Source organism: Muscardinus avellanarius (genome assembly GCF_963383645.1).
Source record: "Muscardinus avellanarius genome assembly, chromosome: 12".
Lineage (NCBI taxonomy): Eukaryota > Metazoa > Chordata > Mammalia > Rodentia > Gliridae > Muscardinus > Muscardinus avellanarius.
In genome coordinates, this window is record NC_137798.1 from 62,976,317 (window position 1) to 62,995,754 (window position 19,438).

Consider the following 19,438-nt stretch of genomic DNA (forward strand, 5'->3'; position numbering starts at 1 on the left):
ATGATTTGTTAATCATTGACCCTAACCCTAACCCTAACCCCATGCTTTGAAATTCCAGAAGTGGGATGAAATGTGTCAGGTGAGCTGCAGAGAGTGAGTGAAAGAACCCCCTACAGGCTCAGCCCAAACCCTCTTGCATCTCCAAAAAGATACTTTCCATAGAGAGAGAATGATATGATATCTCGTTTGTGCTAGGAAAGAGAAAGATTATTCCCTAGCCAGTGCTACTCAAAGTCTGCACTAAAGATGGCCCTAGCCATGAACTATTACCAGTCCATGATAAATACAGAGGTTCAAAGAAAGCACTGAGAAGTCTCTCTAGTAAATTGACACCATTACTATATTTCAATGCATGATTGTTTTATCTAATATTAGTTTCTATTGATTCTACAAGACTTTTTACCAACGAAGAGTTGGAAATTTAAAAATACAAACTGTTTGGCTGATGAGCCAGTTAGTTTGAGAAGCACTTACCTAGGTTTGGGCTGCTCACTGAAATCTCTGGAGAGTTGGGAAAGTACTGATGTCTGGGTCTCAGTCCCAAAGAATTTGTTTTAATTTGTATGAGATGAAGCCTGGGCATTGGGATCTTAGCATTTGAAAGCCACTTGTATCATACCAGTAAAGGAGCAAGGGATACACTTAGGGGTTATTGAACTGGGAATATACACAAAAGTAATTATCTCCTATTGCCTTGAACATTTAAAAATATTTTGTTATGTCACATTAAGTTATAATTCATTGTTTCATTATGAGCAACGGTGAAATGAGCCAAGCTGCTGTGATATAAAGTCATGCGAAGTGCAATTTTTAATGTAATTTTATTACAATATGACATGCATACAGAAAAGTGCACAAACATCAAGTGTACAGCTTGATGACATTTTCATAAAGTAAATGCATCTTGTAAGCAACATTCAGATCAGGATATAATGTTATTTGCCCTCATATTGTGATATCTAAAATAGCTTCCCAATGGGAAGAAATAAAGATAATGTACTCTGCCCCCATGACTATGCCATTTATCTAGGTTTACAGTAGATCTAGCTCAAGTTGGAAGATTTCAAAGAATAGAAATAGAAAGTACAATGAAGCTTTCTGGCAAATGTGGCAGATTAAATACACATGTCTGTATTTGCTCATTCAGAAAATTCCACTAAAATTACAATAAATAAAAATTTAAAGGCATAAATCCATGAGAATAAGAGCATCAGGAAAAAGATGGTTATAAAATTTTAAGTGCTAGAAAGTACTAATTAACTCATCTGGACTAAGAAAACTGAAATATAAGTTGATGGTAGAAAAATGGAAAATTGTTCAACTTATAATAAGGACTTTTTAAAGTTTTTCAGTTAGGATTCTCAATACCATGACCCAAAATACCTGATGACCACAACTTAGAAGAAGAAAGATTTATTTACTCACAATTCTGAAAATTTTTTTTGTGGTACTGGGGTTCCTGAAAGCCCTTCTACCTCCAGGCTACAGTCCCAGACCTATTTTATATTTTTGAAACAGGGTCTTTTATGCCAGCGCGGCTGGCTTCGAACCAGCGCGATCCTCCTGTCTCCGCCTCCCAAGTGTGGGGATTACAAGTGTGCGCCACCATGCCCGGCAATTCTGAATGTTTCAAAGTTTTTAGTCCATGTTAGGTTGTATCACATCTATGGAGCTCAGGCACAGTGGTGGGAAGTAGAGAGAAAGGACAAGAGAAGGGACATTCATAATCCCAAAACCCACACTCCCATGACCTACCTCTCCAATCCCACCCTACCTGCCTAGGTGACCACCAAGTAAATCTATCAAGTCATCAGTGTGTATGTCTACTGATGATACATTAGAACCCTCATGATCCAATTATATAATCTCTGAACATTTTTGCCAATATATGAGGTCTTACAGGGGATACTCTTTATTAAACTATAACACCAAGGCCTACTTAATTGTGGCATCAGTAAAAGAGAGATGACATTGAGGCTAAATCAAGTCTTGGCTGAGTCTGCCTAAGGAGCCGGATGTCTTCTTACTCTCCACCTTCACTCTGTACAGCACTTGGCTCTGCCTCCTTTTACCTTGGTGAAGGCAACAGGTTTTATGGTTTAGATATAAGGCATCACCCAGAAAATCTCATGTGTTAGCAATATAATATTATTCATAGGTGAAATGATTTGGGTTCTAATCTCACCAGTGGATAAACCCATTGATGAATTAATATAAAATGGATTTATTAGGTACTAACTATAGGTAGGTAGGGTGTGGCCTTGGGAATTATATCAGTCTCTGGTCCCCTTCTTTCTCTTTTTCTGCTTCTCTGCTGTCAGGAGGTAATCAGCTTTCCTCTACCACATCCTACGACCAAGATGTTTCTTCCTACCTGGGCATGGTGGCACATGCTTGTAATCCCAGCATTTGGGAGGCTGAGACCGGAAGATCGCAGGTTCACGAACAGCCTCAGCTACTTAGTGAAGCTCTTCACAACTTAGTGAGACCCTATTTCAAATTAAAGAATAAAAATAGGGCTAGGGGTGTAGCTGGGAGCAGAATGTCCCTGGGTTCAATCCCCAGCACCACACATACACACACACAAAAAAAAAAAAACATGTTTCTTCCTTAAAGCTGACTGACCATGGGCTGAATTTGAAACCAGAAGCCAAAAAAAACCTTTTCTCTTCTAAATTGTGTTTGTCAGATATTTTGGGCACAGCAAAATACCAACAAAATACAACAAAAAATATAGAAAAAACATTAATTTTATCCTCTGGAGAGGCTCAAACAGAAATCTATAGGGACACTGGTCATAGGTGAAGATGGGGGCATCATACCAAAACTGTGGAAGCCTTAACTGAACCAATGAACACTATCATGGAGATACTTGCGTCTCTTTCCTAGTTGGCTTTCAGAATGCTGGTGGTCAGTAATGAGATTAGAAAGTCCTTCCGTGAAACAAAGGAACAAATTTTAAGAAAATGACAGTGACTGTTTCCAGGGGGAAATCTCAGTTGTTTAACAATAAAGTCATATTAGACAGGCACTATTGGGAGATAATTCTTCATGGTTCTCTGTTGCTTTCTGTACATCTTGTGGTGACATAGGTAGATTTTTTTTCTCTGGGATACCTTTTCAAGAGCTTGTATGATTTCGAGGGTAGAGAAAAAGTCTGCCTCTAGAACATAAGGAAGGTTTGATTGCTAACATCTAAAAGACTTGGTAGGTTCGCTCAAAGGCCATTATAAATTATTAAAATTTCCTAAGTTCAGGATTCCTCAGATGTGACATATTGAGAATTAAATTTGTTTGCTCTATTTTGTCCCTTGGAAATAAAGAAGCAAGAGGAACAACATAAACATGAACTTCATGCCACTTGCTGGACTTTGAGTAATAAAGTCCTCTGAATCTGATGATTTCTATCAGCTCCTGATTCATGGGAATCTCATGAATTCTCTCAGCTCCTGTGAAACTGTAGCATGCAAACTTGTTAGCTTGAAAGTAAAGTAAAATCCCAGACTCTTTATAGTTCTTAACCATCCAACTGTTCTCTGTTCTCATAGACCCCAAACTGTTTTTAAGTCCTCCATCCTAGAATATAAGCATATAAACAAAAATCACAACATATCTAAGATTGTCGGCTACCAATAATGACATTTACTAAAAAAAAAAGCAACTTGGAGGAAGTAGCCAATCCAGAAGAAGGAAACTGCAAAAAAAAAAAAAAAAAAAATACATTATTATATAACCTCAAGGAAACGAGAAAAGTTGTACCCACAAAACAAGAACAAGATGTCATATTTTAAAAGAAATATTCAGAAAACAAGAGAGCTATTAAAAGTTTAATGAAACTTTGAGTGAGACACTTAATAGAAGAGTTCAAAGTCAAGAAAATCTTTTACAAAGCACAACTCACACAAAGAAATGGAAAATGGAAGAGAAAAGGAACCTGATACTTCATTAAAACTTAAGCCATTACATCAGAAACTCCACTACTCAATTTTCTGATAGAAAAGAATAAATTTTCTTATTTCTAGAGCCATTATAAGTTGGGTTTTCTTTACTTGCAGCCAAAAGAACTCTGATTGCTAAGTAACAGAACAAACCCACACCTGAGGAAACATTGGGAACCAGTGTACCTTGGGAAAAGATAAAATGGTTTGTGGTCTGAGGCAGGAGATAAGAATGGAAGTGGTGCTTTAATCAAATAAAATCCTTTCCCCAAACTTGTTCATTTGCTGTAATTTTGATACATAAATTAGAGATGCCAGTAGCTATGCTATTTCCCTTTAACAAACAACTGGATACCCCATGATGCTCCTAACTCCTGACTTTCCATATATGTATATGAATGTCGTTGAAGGAGAAAGCCTATTCTCTGAGACTTGTAGAAAACATGAAAAGTTGCAGTGTCAAGCAAAAATGTGCTTGGGGAGAAAAGTAGGTTGTGCTACTTTAGTGATAAAACTAGCTTTGCACATCAATGAAACCAGCTGCCTTAAACATCAGTGTTTAGTAGCACTCAAATATTGTCAATAATCCCCTAAGAACCCTATTCTATTGTCTTGCAAGTTGACTCCATCAGAGCCAAGGTCCAAATTATTACCTTCTCCAGAATTTCCTTATCAAGAAAAGTGAACAGAATGTGGAATTCATTTTGTCTACCTGAAAGTTGTGTTTAAAGAAACTATGACTTAAAATCGTTAAATGGCATGGGAGAGGACATTTGTGTCACCTTTGAGAGAAAAGGGAAGCTTGCTCAGAAAACAATTCAGGAAGAAGTTAACTCATGGCTTTGTTTATTTTACAGATATGAACAGGATACATTTGTTTTTTCACTCAAAGCTTTGCAGTCACCACTACAGTGCAGCTGAAAACTAAAAATTCTTTTGAAAACTCCTCAGGAAAATAACAACCCAGAATGAAAATGTGTCATAAAACAGCTCTACAGATTAAAAAAAAAAATCTGAGGGTATCTTGCTATACTGCAGGATGTGTTTGAAAGCTAATTCTGCTTGAATGGCCTTAAAATTGAAATGTGGATTAATCATCCCTTCCTTGCTGGCAAAGATGGTGAGGATGGTATAGACCTTGCCTCAAAGGTAATCTCATTGACTGGAACACAAGTGAAGTGCTGTGACATTAATTCGACCTGAAGGGTCTTCAGGAAATCTGTTTTCTTGATACAAGTCCACTTTCTTCCTGCAAAATAAGCTATGAGATTTCTAATTTCCCTCGCTACCTCATATCCAGAGTTTATAGAAGGTGTTAAGACTTCATCAAATTGAAGTCAACTGGAGGTCACAGATGAACTATATTGCCATGCCCAAAACTACTACAAAATTTTAGCTTCTTATTCGGTCCAAACCACCCAAGCTTTCTCAATAAAATTTGTTTATCAATGAAACCAAGTTCATTTTTATGTTAGTTAACAAATTTGAATTATATCCATTTTTCTAAGTGTTACAATTAAATTTTGTACACATTATCATAAAATATACAAACAGATGAAATTCAATGGAATTATTACTTTTATAGCCTGTTTTTATGAAGTAAATTTACAGCATAATAAAATAAACTGCATACAAATGTGATATATGTGGATATATATATTACATGTATATGCATTTGGAGAGAGAAAGCAGTAGTTCACAGCTTTACTTATGCTCTCAAAGACTTCTGTGTCCCCCAAAATCTTAAACAGTAGAAATGTTTAAGAAACACTGTCATACACTACATAACAATCTCTAAGATGGTAATAACTAATAACTGTATCACATTATAAGTCATCTCAACATGAATTTAATCCTATGTTACCTTGAAAACTAGTAGTTAAATTTCCAAATGTGATCAGATCCAACCCTCAAAATATCTGCCAAGAAGTTCCTATAAAATATATAGATAGATAGATTTTTTTTTTTGGTGGTACTGGGGGTGGAAACCAGAGTCTTTCTACCTCCAGGCTATACTCCCAGACCTATTTTATATTTTATTTGGAAACAACGTCTCACTAAATTGCTGAGAGCCTCACTAAGTAGCTGAGGCTGGCTTCTAACCTATGCGATCCTCCTGCCTCAGCCTCCCAAGCGCTGGGATTACAAGCCTGCACCACCACACCTGGCCAATATATATTTTTTTAAAGTTCAGTGCATCAAAGGCCTACTTGAAAGACATGACAAATGTAGTGGATATGCTGGGCTCCACCCTGGAACAGAAAAAGAACATTAATGGGAAACTGGAGAAATCCAAGTACAGTCTGCAGTTTAAATAGCAATGTATCAAGATTTGTTTCTCAGTTCTGACATATGTACCACTGCAATGTAAAACATTAACAACAGGGGAAACTGAGTGAGGGGTATACAAGAATTCTGTATTAACTTTGCAGTTTTTCTGTAAATCTCAAAATATTCCAGATTTTTAAAGATATATATATATATTTGAAAGAAGTCTCCTTGAAAAAGTTCAACAAGCCTTAATCATTCATTCAGCAAAAAAATATTATGAAGTACACAGGCACTGTTCTTTGTTATAGACACTGAATACTGAACAAAACAGATTCATCCCTACCCTTAGGGTGCTAAGAGTCTACTGGGCAGGAAAGACAATAAACAGTCACAAAAATGAGCCTAAACTGTAATGGCAGCCTGCAGTAAACACTGTAAGAGAAAAGTCAATGCGATGACAGAGGCAGGAAGCTGGAAAGACCTCTCTGAGACAACGGCAGTTAACACCTGATAGATGACCAGGAGCCCCAAGGAAACAGCACTAGGAGGAGGGAAGGGCATGTCCATTAGCACAGAGGAAGGGAATGTCCTGGAGCCTGTGCCAGCATGGCCCAAGCATAATGAGGGCAGAGAAGAGTAGACCAGCGGAAGAACCAGAGCCGGTTGGGCCTTGTGGGCTGGGCTCAGCAATTATACTTTCCCAAAGACCTATAGAAGCCACTAAAGACTCTAAGCAGAAGAAAGGCCTGATTTAACCAATACTCTTACAAGATCACCATGGCTGCTAAGGAAATGGGGGCTAGCAAGAGCCCAAAAAGAGGCACCAGTATCCATTGCTCACAGTGCTGCTAAAAATTAAGGAGATACAAAAAGTACTCAACTTCTAAGTATATTGCTTCAAAAAAATCTCAGGAGATATTAATGTCATTTCAGATGTGTAGAACCTGCCACCAAGTTCTTCACCAGCAAGGAAGATTGTAACTCCAAATGGCTTCCAACTTACTTGGTCTGGATCTTTCCCACCCTTAAGCATGGGTGCAAACCAAACCACAAGATAGATATCAAAGGCACATGACTTGGAGTTCAGGAAGGTATTAACAGCAAAAGCCTGCAGACTCTAATACCCTTAGGAATCTGAGCTCTTGCAAGGCAAACAGGATGTCTGCTTTTCAGAACCATAAAATCATTATTGACACCTCACTGGTGCCATCTTGTCATTAGCCCAGGTCTAAATATAGCAAATCACAGACTGCAGAATAGTGTAATTTTCAATTCCTATTTAAAATGTACAATGTTAAATGTCATCCTCAATTACTGTATGTTGAGTCTGAAGGAACGGGTATGTTGCCCTCTCTGATCTAGAAAAATAAGTATGTCCTCCAAACTCAGGGTGACCAGTGGCACTTCAGTAAAACTTCATAAGCAGTGTGCATTGTCTGTAGGAACTCTTAAATCTCCTTAAAGACTTAAACTCAAAACCAGTTTGTGGAATTATAGTATTTATAGTCTCACTGAATATTATCTGATCTACTTTAAGGGCTACCTGGATCAGAAGAATGAACATTAGATCCTGATTGAAGTCTATGATTGAATTTAAAAAAATATGCAAAGCTCTGTGAATCAAATAGCTATTAAGCTGACTTTCCAGCCAACTGCTCCTTTTCCTGAAAACAACCCTTCCTTCTCACCCCCCCCTATCCCCATAATCAACAGTGTTACAGGAGAAAGCCACTGGCAGCCATGACTGGGTAACTTGACCTGGCTCAAACCACCACAGTCAACAGGATTCAGAGTGTGCATGTGACATGAATTGGGCCAAGGAATTGCTTTCCCCAGGAATCTGGATTTAGCAGTAAGATTTTTTTTTTTTTTGCCCAATCTGTCTGCTCTCTTGAATAGAGGACATGTAAACACTGGAACTGCTGGTGGTGACTATTTTTGACCATTTGGACAACGAAACAGAGAAAGCCAGCCTGCAGCAAGACAAGAATGGAGAATATACACCATAAACACATGCGCACGCGCACACACACACACACACACACACACACACACACAGAAAGAGGGCTTCCTGTTTTTCCTACAACTCTTTAGGACCTGATTCCAGCTCATAATAGTCTATCCATTCCCTAAAATTCATCAGAGACTCCCCTGTACCAGTTCAATGGTTTCCATTTTGCTTAAGCCATCTCAAATGGAATTCTGTGTCCAGAAACCAAACAGGCCATCACTAAGACTCCAAGTCTCTCCATTTTATTTAGCCTCAAATAACTGAGAACTAGCTTGCCCAAATCTTTAAGCCAAGATCTTTGAAAGGAGAATCCAATCCCAGATTCACAAAGCAGATAAATGAAAATAAATTAGAAATACTTACCCTGAAGTGTTAAATGGGAAAATGTAGGGTGCAGAATTGTATTTATATTAAAATTTTAGCTACAGTATAGTTTATATGTGTTAATAAATCAGGAAATGAGGCTCTGTTGCATTAGGAAGGTTGGAAAAAATTAACCAAAATAACTGCAGTTGTGTTAGGTGACAAAATTCTTTTTCTTTATATTTCTCTGTTGGTAGTAATCATGATTTTAAAAACTATAGCCAGGCATGGTAGTACACGCTTGTAATCAGCATTTGGGAGGCTGAGACAGGAGAATCATGGTTCACAGACAGCCTCAGCTACTTAGTGAAGCCCTTTGCAAGTTGGTGAGACCCTATTTCAAAATAAAGAATGAAAAATAGGGCTGGGGGTATAGCACAGAGGTAGAATGCCCCTGGGTTCTATCCCCAGTACCACAAAAAAACCTATAACTCCAAAGACTATTTAAAAATATGTAAATTTGCCGGGCGTGGTGGTGCACACTTGTAATCCCCGCACTTGGGAGGCAGAGACAGGAGGATCACACAGGTTCGAAGCCAGTCTCAGCTACTTAGTGAGGCTCTCAGCAACTTAGTGAGATCCTGTTTCCAAATGAAATATTAAAATAGGTCTGGGAGTGTAGCCCGGAGGTAGAACGCCTCTGGGTTCCACCCCAAGTACCACAAAAAAATAAATAAATAAAATAAAAAATTAAAATATGTAAATTCATTTATAACATAATGATATATTTTAAGTAGACCATAAAACAACCTGTCTCCTGTTTACTATTATATAAAAAGCCCACAAATAACTGTCCCTTTAAAATTCTACATATTAAAGGAACAATGCTATTTTCAATAGACCATTCCCAAATTAACCCTCAGCCATCACTTCTTCTCAACCTATATCACCCTCCTTAGCCTGACTTCACACCATGCTACCTACCTTCCACTGGGATTCCACTCTTCCTCTGCCTCTCTTTCCAGCCCTCTCCCCACTTTGGTGCCCGAGTACCTGAATATCCAGGAATGTAGACCCAACCTATCAGTAATCGGTTCTAGATTTGTCCCTTCTCTCTCAGATTAGCCTATTTGGAATAGCTTCATGATAAATGACCTTCAGTCTATTTAAAAAAACTCCAAGCCAGTGGAAATCCAAGCCAGACTGTCCTGTTTAGTTAAAGACCAGGTAAGCCAGAAATGGTTAAAGAGTAGAAGGCAATATCCCCAAATAAAAACTATTGTGCGCTTAGGCTGTTTGTAAACTGTCTCTAACATTGCTGTAACATCATTTTAACAATTCAAAATACAAATACAAAATACAAGGTTGGATATAAAATGACAAACCATTTTACTTACAAGAAAAAAGTAAACCAGTATCTTTGAAACCACAAAACCAATTCTATTGGTCTCCCCATAATCATAGCAACTTTCATTCACTGAACAGGGCAAGGTGCCAAGCAATTTTTGACAGGAACAAAATTGTTGATATGAGAGGTTAAGTTACTTGTGCAAGTTTAAAAGGCTGGCAAAGTAGCACAGCAGAAGTATAGTCCTAAGTAGTCTTCCTGTTGCCAAAGCTTATGGTCTTTCACTAGACCTCATAGTCTCAAGGCAGATCTTTTATACAGGCTATCAAAAGAAAATATATCTGAGGAATTTTGTTTTTCAGTGCTGGGGATAAAACTCAGGCCTTTGTGCATGCTAAGTAAATGCTCTACCACTGAGCCACATTTCAGTCCTTCAAATAAAGTATATATGCAACTTCATGTAAACCGAAGTGTTACTAGTAGTAGTAGTAGTAGTATCTTATAATACAAATTTCCTGTTTATTGTAAATTTACATTTTAAATGCAAAATATACATTATAATAAATACTGTAGAAACATTATCCAACATTGATATTATATACAGTGGCACTCAGCAAGAACATAGCTTTTATATTCTAATTTAAAACTAAGTTGAAAAACCTTCTCAACAGTGCATATCAATGGGCTTGCTTATAACTCTTTTAAAACATTACTTATCATATATCAAGAAGCATATATCATTCAAAAGCTATGAGCTGAAAATAAACAGGAATCAATATTTATTACATTCATTTCACTATTAATATAGACTTATAATCAACTGGTCAGAGTGCTTAAAAGTTATATTAATATTGTACCATGAATATGTTTCCTCTAATATGTCCAAACTAGGGAACACAGAGGATACCAGTGGGACTCCAGATAATGGAGGGGAAATATCAGCAAAGTTTGAATAGAAAGATAGGAGAGGAGGAAGGCTGAACTTGATTAATGAGAGTCTACATCTGAATATGTGTAAAATTATGAATATGACATGGTTACCCTGGACAACCATTGGTGGGAGGGGGAAGGGAAAATGGGGGTGGGGGGAGAGGGCACCAAGTATAGTTTAAATGTATACTATTTATGTTCAATAAAAAATTTGTTTAAGCCGGGCGTGGTGGCGCACGCTTGTAATCCCAGCATTCGGGAGGCTGAGACCTGGAGGATCACGGTTCACGGACAGCCTCAGCTACTTAGTGAGGCCCTCTGCAACTCAGTGAGACCCGGTTTCAAAATAAAGAATAAAAATTAGGGCAGGGGGTATAGCTCGGAGGTCAAATACCCCTGGGTTCCATCCCCAGACCCACACAAAAAAATTTTTTTTTGTTTAAAAAAATATTGTCTATGAAGACCAGTAGTATCCACTTCAAAAAATGGAGAGAGAAAACCACATTTTCTTTCTTACAATTCTAGTAAATTTATACTACTTGTATCTTTTTAATTGCCATGTTCCCCTCATTCAAACATAGAAACTCTTAAAAAGGAAAAAACATAAGTTGATAAGTTATAACCAGGCAGGTTAAATGATCATAAAATGCCAGTTGGCTTATTCTTACTCTCTGAATAGGAACAGCTGCTTGAATTGTTCATTGCCGGTAGTTATTTTCCTTCCCTCCATTCACTACCATCACATATTCTTTATTTTTCTGTGTTAAGGTAACTGAATGCCCAATATCTGTAAAGGAAACTAAAATCATTCATTCATTAGAACAACACACTTGACGGAACATCAAAATGTACTAGACATATCGCCTGAAGTGAAAATAAATAAAGCTGAGTCCCTTCCCTCCCCAGGCTCTGTGGGTGAGACAGTCTTGTACAAGGCAAACAACCCAAAAATTGTGTGTTAAACGATGGATCAGAGGTGAGTCCCAGCATTAGAGGAGCACAGGAGGAGGATTAACCCCACCTGGGGCAATCAGCAGCTTTGCAGAGGACAACTTAAACAGAGCCTTTAAAGATAAATAGGAGCTTTCCGTGGAGCAAAGGAGACTCAGAGAGAGGCCAGAGTGTAAGAAGGCACTGAGAGGCAAACAGCATGAAAATAATAATGTTACTAAAACAATGAGCTGCTTCTTGATGAAACTAGGACCAAGGTACATGGAGACCACATGGGACATGACATTAGAAGAAAAAGAGGGCGAAAACTCCAACAAATGATGATTGGATATGTAGATTAAAGTGCTTGCATATATGAAAGATTATGCAAACATTAAATTATTAAAATATACAGACCAATTAGAGAAATGTTTAGTGCAAAATAAAAATCATGCGCATATGTCTACAGATATGGAAAAGTCTGAAAGGATATATATATACTCAAAGGTTAATACTAATCACCTCTGGTTGGTGGAATTATGAACAATTTTGTTTTAATCTCTCTTTGCTTCTCTGCCTTCCAGATTTTCGGCATTAAGCACACATTATTTGGCAATTGAGGACAGGGAGGGACGTGTGTGCTAAAGTAGAATGATGTAAGCTGGGCTTAGATTGTGACTAAGGAGCATGGACTTCACTGCATGGAAAATGAAAACATGATTTCAGGCATTCGATCAGGGATGTGAGATGAATAGATCTGTGTTTTAGGGAAAGAGAAGTGAATTCTGGACTGGAAGGATTGAAGCTTGGGTAAAAGATGTGAGAGAATAAACTAATGCAGTGACAGAAAGAATAGAAAGCACATACTTGAAGCTTTAGATATGGGAGTTATTAACTGGAAATAGAGCAAGAGGAAAGGGCAGGGTTTGAGGGTCACTCCAGGTGGATACAGATATTGGAATACACTTCCAATACAGATATTGGAAGCTGAAAAACATAATAAGAAGGAAAAGCATGTCTTAAGGACAGAATGATTAATCTGGTCTCATGTGGGACATGCCCAGAGGACGTTCAGGTAGAAATGTTAGCAGAAAGTTTGAAATATGGATTGAGGCTCAGAAGAAGACCTAGATGTGCAGACACATAGAAGATAGTGAGAGCATGAGAGTGAATGAGCTCACCCAGGGAAAGCAGAAAATGAGGACTTTGGGAATTGCTAAGTCATATCCCCTCAGAACACTCGGAGAGAGCCCTGAAAGAGCCGGGGTGGGTAGGAGTCTTGTTTTCTTTTTTGATTGACACAATATTTGTACACATTTATGAAGTATTATGCCATACTTTCATTCATGTGTACATTGGGTATTGATGAACTCAGGGTAGTTAACATACCCATATCCATCACCTTGAAGTTTTATCATTTCTTTATGGTAAGTACATTTGAATTCCTCTCTTCTAAAAGTGGGTAGAGGTGGGGGGTTTTTGTCTTTTTTTTTTTTTTTGACAGAGGATGGTCACATCTGGTGTAAGAACAAGGAAAAAAGTTTTATGACAAATTTGCAGCTATTGATAGAAAATAATCACAGAAGTTGGTCACTCATGTGATACAGAAAAAGCAAAAGGCCAGCAAGTACAGAAGGTATTGGACAAAGAAAAGCAATAATCACTGTTTGAGACTGAGCGTGGGTGAGAAGCTGTACTAGAATTTATTGAGTGATCCTTCTCTAAAGGCTGTGGCTTTTCTGAAAGCTGACAAAACTGACCTACGGCATGACTATTGTGAAACAGTGATTTCAAGTTACCTTTTTTCAAACTAGAAAACTCATGTCCACCCAGAGGTGTCCCAGGTCCCAGACATATTTCATCCTACCTGTTGCCAGGTTATAATCGATTTCCAAACTAGGAAGGCTGAATTCATTACACATCAACAAACCGCCCTCTTAAACAGACACAAAAGAGAAGGTTCATCACAAAATATGAATGGTGACCGCCAAAAGAAAAATTTATCTTTACTCTTGACTTACGGAAATAAATTTCTTGCCATACAACCTTTTTTCTGGCCACTGCCTCCTATATTTCCAGCAAACTTCCACTGGACTTTCATCCTACTAAGACTTCCAGCCGGGCGTGGTGGCGCACGCTTGTAATCCCAAGCTTGGGAGGCTGAGACAGGAGGATCACGCAGGTTCGAAGCCAGCCTCAGCTACTTAGTGAGGCTCTCAGCAACTTAGTGAGACCCTGTTTCCAAATAATATATAAAATGGGTCTGGGAGTGTAGCCCGGAGGTAGAAAGCCTCTGGGTTCCACCCCCAGTACCACACACACACAAAAAAGACTTCCAACCCATCAATCCTACCACCTTTCCACTCTCCCCTTGATCCTGATTTCTTCTCCTCTTTGCTGATACCAGCTTTAAATTCCATGCTCGATCAGCATAATGCCTTCCTTGTATACAACTCCTTTGCACTCGTTATTATACTTCACCCGTGGGATAATCTGCAACCCTGATTAAAATCTTCCCTCCACATGCTCTAGGCCTTTGCTGTGTCAATAAATGAAGCAACCTCTTGACTGGACTCACTTTAAATTGAGACCAGAGGTCCTGTTGCCCAGTCCGTTCCTTCTCACTGTTTGAACTATGTGTCCCCTCTCTCTCCTCCAATCTTTTCCCCCTCCTTCTCCATCCTCCCTCTTAGTGCATGGCTTTGCTTTCTATCTGGAGAAATACTAAAGCAATTAAATGAGAATCAACAGATTCCCACCAGAGGAGAGAGGAACAAGGCCTGTATTCCTTTTTCTATCTAAAGCAGCAACCTTTCTCTTGTACACTAGATCCCATATTCTGTATCTTCAACATCATTCATTTTTCTTTCTCTATTAAATCATTCTAGTTTGCATGCAAACATTCTACTATTCCTCCCATTTTAAAAGAAAAAAAAAACATTCTTGACCTTACTCCCTTCATTTCTTTCTCTTTCCCTTTGCACCCTATGCACAAAAGCCTTGGAAAGTCATCTCTACCCAGTTCCCCTTTTCTTCCCCTGATCCTCTCTTATATCCACTCTAATATATGTCATCCCTCCTTCCCCACTCTTGTCAATATTCTTGTCAAGATAGCCAATGATCCTTAATTATTAAACTCAAATTCAGTTTACAAGCTTCACTGAACTTGACCTTTCAGTGGTACTGGACTCAGTCCCTTCTTTCTTAACACTCTTTCTTCACTGACTTCTAGACTATCACATGGTCCTAGTTTTCCTCCTACTGCTCTGGGAGGTCCTTCTTGGTCTTTTTTAATGGTTTATCCTTCTTTTCTCGGCCTCTTAATGTCAGAGTGTCCCAGGATTCAGTCCTTATTTCTGATCTCTGGTCTACATAGATCTATTCCTTGGAGGTCTCCTCTAGTCTTAAGCTCTACATACCATGTAATTGTTGGCAAATCCCAAATATATATTTCCAATCAACATCTCCAAATGCCAAACTTTCTCACATCTCCAACAGCATTCTAAGATGGTATCCTTACCCCCCGACTCTCACCCCCAAGCATCTTTGCCTCGAAGCTTTCCACACTTCTGCCACAGCAACTCAAAGTTGGTTAAACAAGAAAACACAGATCAGTTTTTTCTTCTCTTTCTTGATAATGTCATGGCCAGCCCACCAAGACCCCTATTGTATTGGCTCTATTTTTAAATGTATAGACTCTAACCACCTATCACCATCTCTGCTGCTATCGCTCCGGTTGAAGCCACCACCATCTCTCACCTGTTACTGTAGTAACATCCTAACTAGACATGTCCACCCTTGCTTCAACAGAGCAATCTGATGGATCCTTTGAAAGGTAAATCAAGCCATTTTTCTGTTCTTTCAAAACCTTGCAAAGACTTCCAATTTCATTCAGAGTAGAGGCTAAATGACTTAACAATTATCCGTAAGGCCCGACTTCACCTGAACCGCTGTATCCCCAGTAAGCTCATCTCCAACCACTCTCTCAATTGTTCACTCCTCTTCCTCCATGAACACCTCTTTGCCCTGTGGCTGGCATGCAGGTACACTCCCCTTCAGAGCCGGCCCCTTCAATGGCTGACCCCACTACCTGGAATGCGGTCCTCCAGGCATCCCCATGGCCAACTCCCTCACATCCTCCAGGCCTCTGCTCAATTTTTACTTCTTTAATGAGGCCTCACCTGACAGCCCTATTTAGAATTGTGATAATCTTTGCCTCCTAGAATTTATTCTCTTTATCCTGTTGTATATTTATTAAAATTATATCACCTTGAAATATATAAAACTTTCACTTCTTTGTTGTCTTGTTTCTTCCCACTAGAACTTAAATGCTAAAGAGGAAACTACTTTCATCGTTCTGCTCACTGATGAATTCCTGGAATACAGGAGGTGCTCAATTAACATTTGCTGAGCAAATGAATCCATTTCCCCAACCAGACCACAAGTAACTCAAGGCCAGTCACTATGCTTTGATCATCTTTGTACCCTGATTTCACACACACACAGACACACACACATTCTCAATAACACACTCACTTGTGATCATTATATTTAACAGGTTTTCTTTAAAGTAGTTTGGTGGCCCATAAAATTTTCTTCATTTCTCTGAATCCTATTACAATCCTCCTCCTCCACCTCCTTCTTTTCTTCCACCTGATTACTAGAATTTGTTCTGGACGAGGCACAATTTCAGCAGTGGAATGCATTAACACAAGGCTAATCTTAGATGTGTTTTCTCAATAGTGAGTCCCCATCCACCTCCAAAATGGCAAATGGAATAGATATGACGAGAACATCTCATCCCTAAGACCTCACATATGCCCAGTGAGGAAGTGGAAAAGTCACCTTGCCTTTGTATATTATATATTCAACACTATAGTGTTTTCCTGAGTGCATTCCTCTAGAGCTTCTCCAAGCTGTTGCTCATTCCTGGTAACAGCTAAATCAATTGACCATATTGTACTGGTTTGCTTCAATGTGTTTGTTTACTAGTTGAAGCCTGCATTAAGGGCAGGATTATTTCATGGTGCTTGGTTGCTTGGCTCTCCTCCAGCTCTCTCCTCTCCCAGTCTCCCGCTGTGTAAAATGGCAATCTCTCTCTCTCTCTCTCTCTCTCTCTCTCTCTCTCTCTCTCTCTCTCTCTGCCTCTGCAAGCATGAACATCCTGGGTGTTATCTGACTATCCTTAATTTTCAGTTCTTGTGAGATTCTCTGCTTTCACTGTTTGAACTGTGGCCTGAATTTAAGCAAGAGCCCATCACAAATAACCATGCCAAATGCATCTTCATCCCTTTAGCTCCCACTTACAGCCTTGGCCAATGCTTTTCCTTTTTTTTTTTTTCTTTTTTTTTTGTTGTTTGTCCTGTTATTGTATTGCAAATGAAATATGTGTAGCTATTTGAGCAAGTACAAAAATATTATATGAACATGTTATTACCTAAAATGTCACTTTCTCCTAGATTTTCTTCATTAACTAAAGTTCCATTGTCATAAAAATTATAGTAACAAACTACTCTGCAACTTGTAATTTTATGGACAGATTCTACATTATCTCCATGGCCAAAATCCCACAGTTCCTAATTAAAATGTTCAAAGGTAAAATTCAAATAATTTCCACAAGATGTATTAATGCTTTCGCTTAAGTTTCTAGGATTAAAGAAAACACCATTTGCAAAAAGAAAATAGAGAAGTTTTGCAGCTCATGTACAAAGACTTCAAAGAGCATTCCACACCATGCTATTTTCTTTCCAGAAAATTCTAACACTATGTAATTACTTTTGTATGGAAAATGAATAATGTAAGCCTCGACTGCTAAAAACAGCTAGACAGAAGCCATCTAAATCAGATAGGCCTTTCCTGAAACCAAATGAAATATTAAACTAGAAAATAACTGTGTGAGAATGGTTCATGGAACAAAGCTCTTGAATTATTATTTAACACAGAAAGAGAGAGCACGTAGTAAGAGGAAAAGTTACATGAAAACTAAATTATTTTAAAGGCTATATATCAGGATTGGTTTTGAGTTCACAGCTTCCAGGAACGTGTAACATTGATGGCACCCCAAAATGTCACAGAAAAAAAATACCAATCAGAAATGCATCGCGGAGCCAAGTTTTCTGGTTAAAAATAACAGCAAAAACATCAATTATGCTCCATCCATCCCTTGTGACAGAAACGCACTGAAAAAGAAAAAAAAAAAATCCCACCTGCACGGAAATTAAGCCGCAGCTACTTCCCTTGTTCAGAGGAAAGCGAGCTTTATTTTGGAGGCTGGCAGAACTAATTCCAGCAGATACAGCCTGTGGGTTCATGTGTTGGGGGAAGGGGTCTATGAGGATACAAGCAGAAAGGCCCTCACTGCCCCCCTCCCAAATTGCTCCTGAAACGTGAGCGCTCGCACGCCTCCTGGCCTCCCTTAACCTGAAGAAAGCTGGTAAGGAACGCAACAGCCTTCAAGAGCTCAGAGGTGGCCAGGACCAGGACGTGAGGAGGCGGGGGCGGGCGGGCGTGTTGCGCCTCCCTCCCTCACCCACCCCCTGCCGTTTGCATGGGTCTCTAGCTCCAAGCTCCTGGACTCTGGAGCCCAGCAGGTTTGTTTTTTCTCTGCCAGAGATGGAGAATCTCTCCAACCCATTCTTATCAGGAGTAATTCCCGCGCTGGCAAGGTCTTAACAGTACAGAGTGAATATGCTGACCAGGCTGGCGCAGGGGACCCATGCCTGGGTCGGCCATCCCCACCAGACCCACCCCAGAGCCACTCTCCGGCCTGCGACCCCAGCGCCTGCCTAGTGCGCACCCTGGCACCCAGTAGGGCCTTTCGGGGAGTGTAGCCCAAGGACTGACTACCAATTAATTGAACAGCCATGTTCGTCTCCTCTAGGAGTAAATCAGCCAGGAATGAACCGACCGAAGGCTGTCAGAAGTGCTCGCCGCCCCCTCCCCCCCGCCCCCCCAGACTGCGACTGTTCCCAAACTCCAGGATGCAACCGGCCGGGCCCCTCGGCTGTGTTCAGCACCGAGGACAGCGGACACACTTTTAGCCCTAGCAGTTCCCGAGGCCCAGAGGGTAGCGGTGACAGCCCCCACCTGGCTGCAGGTGTCAGGACCTCGCGCCCTCGCGCACCCGGGCGGCGCCGTCTGCGCCCACCTCCCCGCGCCCACCTCCCCGCACCCCGCGCCCCGCGCCGGGCGGCCCCTTACTTTTCTGGCTGGAGTAACCCGGGTAATAGCCATAGTAGCCGGTGATCCGCAGGATCCGGTCCTCGATGGTGGCCACCCCGTTGGGGGCTGCCTTGACATCCATAGAGAGCGCGGGGCGGCGGCTCCCGGCGCGGCGGGGCGCGGGGCGCAGAGCGGGGCCCGGGGCCGGTGCAGGTGCCGCCGCCGCCCGCGGGTGCTGAGGCTGCAGCTCGTGCTCCCGCGCCCCGGCTCTGACTCCGCCGCCCGGCGCAGCGCCCGCTTCGCATCACAGCGGCGGCGGCGGCGGCGGAGCGGCCCCCACTCGGGCCGGCCTCCCCGTCACCCTGGCAGCTCTCCCGCCCGCCACCCCGCGCCGCTGCCCGAACAGCGCCCCCTCACCTCCGACGCCCACCGTGGCCGCGGACCCGGGTGGGCGCCCCACCTGGCGGTTGGCTCTCATCATTAACCCTTGGGCGCCCCTTCTCAGAAGAATAAACACCCCAGCCCCGCCTGGCCGAAAGGATGCTC

At 40.6% G+C, this 19,438-nt stretch overlaps 1 protein-coding gene across 1 annotated transcript in view; it reads right to left on the reverse strand.

Moving 5' to 3' along the window:
- Positions 1–19,034, reverse strand: part of SLC35F4 (solute carrier family 35 member F4) — a gene marked incomplete at both ends in the record, with an annotated part of 238,701 nt that extends 219,667 nt beyond the window's left edge. Inside the window, one exon of the mRNA XM_080708177.1 lies at positions 18,932–19,034. Within this exon, the coding sequence (XP_080564303.1) occupies positions 18,932–19,034 (103 nt within the window). The remainder of the gene's footprint in view (positions 1–18,931) is intronic.
- Between the last annotated feature and the right edge of the window lie 404 nt (positions 19,035–19,438).